Source organism: Triticum dicoccoides, chromosome 7A (genome assembly GCF_002162155.2).
Source record: "Triticum dicoccoides isolate Atlit2015 ecotype Zavitan chromosome 7A, WEW_v2.0, whole genome shotgun sequence".
Taxonomy (NCBI): Eukaryota; Viridiplantae; Streptophyta; class Magnoliopsida; order Poales; family Poaceae; genus Triticum; species Triticum dicoccoides.
Genome location: NC_041392.1, coordinates 566,506,849 through 566,514,165, shown reverse-complemented (window position 1 = coordinate 566,514,165; position 7,317 = coordinate 566,506,849). Strand labels below are relative to the sequence as shown.

Below are 7,317 nucleotides of genomic sequence, written 5' to 3'. Positions count from 1 at the left end.
TCCCTCACTCAGGTCTCTCTCACTCTCTGTTAATTTGTTGGAGAATAATGTAGGAGTATATCCTTTGCCTCGCTAGGCTTTGTTTCTCTCAAGGAAACGGAGCAAACTTGAGCTTCGCTCGGCACAGACAGAACTATGCATGCATATTTACGAGACCTCAAAGTCCAAGCAAGAGATCACAGTCTGAGCACACGATGCTAGTCCATTAGTAGAAGGAACCCCCTTGCTTATACGGCAGCACATTTGCCCAATCAGTTGAGCTCAGGACAACATGGAAATGAATAAAAAGTCAGCTTGCTCTCCTGTTATCCGTAGACTTGTTCATCGCCCGCGTCGCCGACCAAATTAATATTACGCGCTGCTTGCAAGAAACGGGCAGTGATGCCTGGATTGTGTCGTGGAGTCAACCTCAATCAAATGGACAAACGTGCAGACAATTACAACATTTTTTTTGCTTATCCTGACTGAGTTTTCCTTTCTTTTTTGTTTTCTCACGTCATTCTACGCTACACTTGCTTCTATATAGCCAAGCTATTGGTACGACGGTGTACACAGAGTTCTCCTCAGGAACTTCCTAAGAATACTTCACAAATAGTCTTGAGAATACTGCATCGAGTGTCAAATGGAAGCAGCAGATGAGGAGAGGCCACTGCTGAACCGCCATCGCCGGCCTGCACAGACACAGGTGATCCTCCGTGCTGTATAATGCTAAAATTTTGAATTTCCATATGTGATGCATAGCATGTGGACCGCATTGGTGTTCAGGACGAAAGCTCAAGTTATACAAGTGATGGAACGGTTGATATCTATAGACAGCCTGCTCTCAAGCAGAGCACTGGCAACTGGAGAGCATGCTTCTTCATTCTAGGTACTGCAGAAAGCTTACTAAGAGCATGTGCTTCAGGCTCTACATTTTCCCTACAGAAGTAATAACGTGTTATGCCTTGGACGTAAATCAGGCGCCGAATTCAGCGAATGCATGTGCTTCTTCGCCGTCGCCAAGAACTTGGTCACCTACCTTACGACGGTGCTCCATGAGAGCAACGTCGACGCTGCGAGGAACGTGTCGACTTGGATCGGCAGCTGCTTCCTCACGCCGGTCATCGGAGCCTTCTTGGCCGACTCTTACTGGGGAAGATACACCACAATTGCAGTTTTCCTGTCGGTTTACATCGTTGTAAGCGAGACAACGTTTCTGAATTTACTGTAAAATGGTGTGCCGCATTTCTGCAAATTTTCATTGACCATGTGCAATATCTCTGAAAATTTGTCTTGTGCCAGGGGATGCTCATCATGACATCATCGGCGGCGCTTCCGTTTCTCCTTCCTCGTTCCTCCGACGAGAGTGGTGGTGTCCATCCTGCCGCCGTATACCTGGGGCTCTACCTTGTCGCCCTCGGCACAGGTGGAATCAAGCCCTGTGCCGCGGCCTTGGGCGCCGATCAGTTCGACGGCGCCGACCCAATGGAGCGGGTGGCCAAGGGCTCCTTCTTCAACTGGTACTACTTCTCGATCAACATTGGCTCGCTGCTGGCGGCGACATTGCTCGTATGGGTGCAGGACAACATTGGATGGACCGTCGGGTTCGGGATCCCGACTGTCCTCATAGGATTCGGCCTAGCCGTGTTCGTCGCCGGGGGGAGGATTTACAGGTACAAGCCACTAGGACGGGGAGGTAGCCCATTGGCGAGGGTCTTCCAGGTGGTTGTGGCAGCCACGAGGAATTGTCGTCTCGAGCTGCCCGATGATTCCTCGGCCCTGCACGAAAATGACAGAGCTGAGCGTACCGGTCAATTCACGTTCTTTGACAAGGCTGCGATCGTGCTGCCGTCGTCGGAGAAGAAGGGCCCGTGGCGGCTCTGCACGGTGTCGCAGGTGGAGGAGCTGAAGACGCTGCTGCGGATGTCCCCCGTCTGGGCGTCGCTGCTCATCTTCTTCGCGGTCACCGCACAGATGTCGTCCACGCTTATCGAGCAGGGCATGGCAATGGACAAGCGCGTCGGCGCCTTTGTTGTGCCGCCTGCGTCCCTGTCTACCTTCGACGTCATCAGCGTCCTCGTCTGGGTTCCTATTTATGACGCCGTCCTGGTGCCGCTCGCCCGGCGTGTCACCGGCGAGGACAGGGGCTTCACGCAGCTCCAGCGCATTGGCGTCGGCCTAGCACTCTCCGCGGCCGGTATGGCTTACGCTGCGTTGATTGAGACGAGGCGGCTGGCGGCGCCGGCGACCTCGATGAGCATCATGTGGCAGGCGCCGTGCTACTTCGTGCTGGGCGCGGCCGAGGTGTTCGCCAGCATCGGCATGCTCGAGTTCTTCTACGACCAGTCCCCGGGGTCCATGAAGAGCCTCGGCGCGGCGCTCGCGCTGCTCGCCATCGCTGGCGGTAACTACCTCAACTCTGTCCTACTCGGCGCTGTCGCGTCGACCACCGGGTGGATCGCGGACAATCTCGACCAAGGCCACCTTGACTACTTCTTCTGGTTCATGGCCGCTCTCAGCGTGCTCAACCTGTTGCAGTTCGTCTACTGCTCGACCAGATACAAAAGCATAGATCAGCATTAGTATAGCAGTCAATTGTAAATGTTCTTAATTTGAAAATCTTTCATCGATCGTACTTGAGCAAGAATATTGTTCCCGTTTAGCTTCTTGGCGACGTATGAAGTTTTTTTTTTTGAAAGATCGGCGACGTATCAAGTGAAAATGGATTTCAGTGCAAACTTCAAATATTTTGCTTCTAGATGCTGGACTCTAGATGGTCCACTGTGATTTTGTTAGAATAAATCCGAGACATATCGTCGATCATCCGAGGACGACACCGAGATTTGTTAACGAGATTCACCGATATGGCTACATCTCCGAGGCCTGACTACATGCGCTCCTCCCCGTGACACCGTCACAATACCGCACACCGGCCACCCGGGCGCCGGCACATGTCATCAGCTCCCCCTTGCGTGCCTGTGCTATTATGTTGGTATTGATTACATCGTGTGTCTAGCCCCGCTATATATGAGAGGCCTAGGATACAAGTGTCCTATTAGGACACGACTCCATATCCTATCTAAACACAAAACAAGTCCAACTGTAACCTACCTTATACATAATATTCAACACAACTCTAATAAACTTCACCTTGGTGAATATTCTCCACCACTTTGAGTTCGTCAATGGATCAAACTTCCATGTACATTGGACTTGAGCTTATCCCATGAGCACCGCTGCTACTCCAAAGACTCCATATGACTCCACCTACAACTTGTAGTCCTTTCTTTTCTTGACCACAATCAATGCTCGAGCAAAATTAGGTTTCTCTTTACTCTAGTCTGTGCTCCCAACTTCCAGAGTATCCGTCCAACGCCATCACACACTGATCACTGACCTGCGTGAAAGTGAACAACTCACATATTAGATGTCACACGTAAGAATTACCTGAACTCAACATCACCGCTCCTTTCTCGACCGCTTGTCTGAAACTTTTAGGAATTTCACCGTTGCTTGTAGTCATCCCGAGTCAAATTCGCAGTTGTCTCACCACATGTATGACCACCAGAGCCCTGGTCCGTCTCCATGTCCCGTGCATACCGCACGCCTCGCCGCTATTACCTCGTCGAGCCTCCGCTGTCCCGGTCGAGTCTCAAGGGTTGCGAAACCACACCACTCAACCCCCACTGTAGAGTACCACCGATCATCAACGACCGATGACGAGTTTCACGCTTTCATCAGACCACTGGGCTCCAGGCCGAATTGCGTGTCACTCGCTTTCCCCCCTTGCTGAATAGGCTTCGATTCTCTGGATCCTTACACGGTAGCCTCTCAATCCAGCTCCACCTTCAACATGACTCCATGATAAATGATCAGTCCACCCTCACGCCCCGTCGACTTCAAACTCTGTGTGTACATCACCTTGAATCAACCCCGCGCCATAGTCTTGTCGAAGTCACACGAGCCCTCAGGCCCGCGCCACGTGTTTCCACGCCCCAGAAGTCGGTCACCATCAGCATCACGCTCCTATGTCGTTGTCGCCGATCCCACCATCGTCTTCTGTACCAACCGACTTGCGTCGATCCGTCAGACTATCCAGTCCAACCCAGCCGAACTTGTCCGACTACATGACACGCTCGAGACTCCCAAATCGTCTTCCAAGAATTTCCATCCATCACATGATAATTCCATCTTAACTGACATGACTTCCTGCAACCCCTTCAAGCATCCCCAATGTGCCAGCAAATCTTCCACCATTGTCTGCCATAACCCAAGGTTTTCAGTTCCGTGAACTTCTCCACCTCAATCCCGATGCCCGATGGCGTCATGATTCTTCGTACAACTGACCTTGTGAAAAATAACCGAGCTTCCACCGCAATGCCCCAAGTACACAAGCAAAACCTCAAGAGGTACAACCCCGTGTACTAATAGCAAAATCCAACCAAATTTGGTCTTTCACGTGATATGTTCCTGGCTCAATCTCCAATGCTCTCTGTTGCTTTGTCAATGTCCCTGCTAGCTTCAATGGATACGTATCGCTTTATGGTTTTCCTTTTTGCTCAAAACGATCTGTTGCATTGCGTCGCATACATGAGGACTCGGTCCTCTTTTCTTCAAAAAAAATCACGTATCTAACTGCTCTTTCCTGCTTGTACACCACCGGACTCACCGCATGATCCTTGACTCGCCGCATGCATCCTTGGGGCTTCCGCTGGCTGGGCCGCTGCCCACGCACGCGCCTTTGGGCCTCCGCAGCCAGTGCCCGATCGACCGATCGACCTGCTGCCCTGCCTGCCTGCCCGACGCGCCGCCGCTGCTTATTGTACGCTCGCCCGATTGACCTATGCGAGATCTTTCGCCGCACGTACGTCTAGCCTGCTTGCAAGTCTGATCCGATCTCTGCGGGTTGCCGTGCGCCTTGACGTCTTTCGATCGAATCTCAACCGTTCTCATCACGATATCGATCGAAACATCAAATCTTCCTCTAAATCGAATCAACACCTCCGCAAACCTTCGTTCTTCAACCATAGCTCTGATACCACTTGTTAGAATAAATCCAAGGCATAACGTCGATCACCGGAGAACGACACCGAGATTTGTTAACGAGATTCATCGATATGGCTACATCGCGGGGCCTGACTACGGGCGCTCCTTCCCGTGACACCGTCACAATACCGCACACCGGCCATCCGGGTGCCAGCACACGTCGCCGGCTCCCCCTTGCGTGTCTGTGCTATTATGTTGGCATATATTACATCGTGTGTCTAGCCCCGCTATATATGAGAGGCCTAGGATACAAGTGTCCTATTAGGACACGACTCCATATCCTATCTAAACACAATACAACTACATGTCCAACTGTAACCTACCTTATACACAATATTCGACACAACTCAGGTTTATCTTCAAACGGAAATACCATCGGCTTCTACATCGAGAGATGCATAGAACCAAATCTTATCTATATTAATAAAAAATGCCGAGTAAATCAGCTCGCAGAATACAAAGATAAAAAAAATCTAAGATATGCCTCGTCACAACATCTTCAAATCGTACCGCTAAACCTATGACAACATATTAGCAGACAAAAGGACGCGGCGCTTCAAGACAACGCCTATAAGAAAAATCATCATGTCTTCTTGACTTCCCCCTGCTCTCGCGTCACCCCTCTCGGGCGACACGAGAGCGGCCCCAAACCCTAGCCGCCATCACCTCTCCTCTCTCCTTCCCCCTCCCCGCCGCCACCCAAGGAGGCCGCGGGCTGCCGCGTCTTCCAGTGAAGGTGGCGGCGCAGATTTGCTGCCTCGCGCTGGTGTGAGGGGCTCTGGAAGCTAGGATGACGGCCTTGGGTGGAGATGGTGGCATTGATCTCCCCCGTGGATGGCGCGCGCGGGTACTGGCCCTCCCTCACGGCTGCATGGGAGGCGTGAGAGCGGTGAGGTATTGTTGCTGCATGGGAAACAAGGAATCATCGTCGCGCGCCTATGCCGGGTGGTCCAACCAAATGCCAAACCAAGGGATATCACCCTGAAGCTCGAACCAACACCTTTAACAAAGTAACAAAGTGCAGTCGTCGACGTCGACGTTACCCAGTCGACGCCACCCAATCAAGTTAGAGGGAAGATCATGTGTTTACACCTGAAGAGAATGTTTGCCGCCATGGTTACGGTCCACCACCCTACTTGCGTGCTCACACAAACTAGCTAGCCAGAGAAACGCCATCACATCACTTCTGACTACTGCCGCACCACCGTCCCGCGAATGGTTGACGTATGTGTCATGGACGCCAAGCAGCCATCATCTAGATGCCAATGTTGGCACTGACATGTGGAGACATAATTTTTTTAAAAAAAAACTTTCAATCTATTCATCTTCAATCATTGCAGTACAATGAACACCAAAAATAATGAGGAAAGCTAGGAGAGAAAAAGGTGGCGATCTAGGGTTGCAGCGTCGTCGCCGTCGGCGACGGCTGCTGCTGCTGTTGGCTTTACAAGAGTGTCCGTCGAGTGCGACGGCTGTTCTGAGCCGCCGAGAAGAATCGATCCAGTTGATGCTAGCCCAAGTCAAGCTCACGTGTATGTGCATGCGCCGTTTGGAAATTCAATCCAGCTGCCTGCTAGCTTTGCTGGCTTTGCATGTATGGTGATGTGCCCGGGTGAATCAATCTAGCCAGCGTGAAGCCTGTTTGAGGTCCTGACGAGGGGCTTTCTCTATAGACTTGTCGTCCCCTAGCAAAAGAAGCTAAGGTTTGCTGTCCTCCAACGGTTCTTCCCTCAAGATTTTTTTATTTAACATTCCTTGTTGCACCGACTGCCGACGACAATGAAAGTCCTTTCTTAAAACTGTTGTGCATGCTCAATGACGGCAATTTGGGACCTCTTGTCTCTACAAGAGCGTGTGAGAGCGGAGGTGGTGTTCCTCTCGGAATCCCATCTTGATGATAATAAAGCGGATGAAATTAGGAGTAAGTTGGGGTTTGATTGTGCTTAGAGCATCTCCAGCCGCGCCTCCAACATGCCCTTCCCAGGCGTTTTTGCCGCGCCGGCGCCGAAAAAACGGTCCAGTCGCGCCCCAGGACGCCGAAAAACGCCGGCTCGGGCCTTTTTTTCGCCCGGCGGTCACAGGCCGAACCCGGCGCACTGGGGGGCAGTTGGGGGCTCCGGCGCAAGGGAAAAGCGCGGCTGGCCGACGCCGTCAGGGCAAAAGTCAAGGTTTTCTTCCCCGACTCGCCTCCCACCCCCCACGCCCTCGGCCGCCATTAGCTATATCTCGGTGCCGCCCGCCGCCTTTCACCACTAGATAGCCATTCCACGCCGGAAAAATAGCAGAGCTTTG

At 52.0% G+C, this 7,317-nt stretch overlaps 1 protein-coding gene across 1 annotated transcript; it reads left to right on the top strand.

Moving 5' to 3' along the window:
- The first annotated feature begins 549 nt into the window (after positions 1 to 549).
- Positions 550 to 2,645, top strand: LOC119333354 (protein NRT1/ PTR FAMILY 8.3-like). Its single transcript, XM_037606278.1, has 4 exons — positions 550 to 685; positions 766 to 868; positions 960 to 1,177; positions 1,282 to 2,645. The coding sequence occupies exons 1-4, from the start codon at positions 623 to 625 to the stop codon at positions 2,560 to 2,562; spliced, it is 1,665 nt and encodes a 554-aa protein (XP_037462175.1). The 5' UTR covers positions 550 to 622; the 3' UTR covers positions 2,563 to 2,645.
- The last annotated feature ends 4,672 nt before the right edge of the window (positions 2,646 to 7,317 follow it).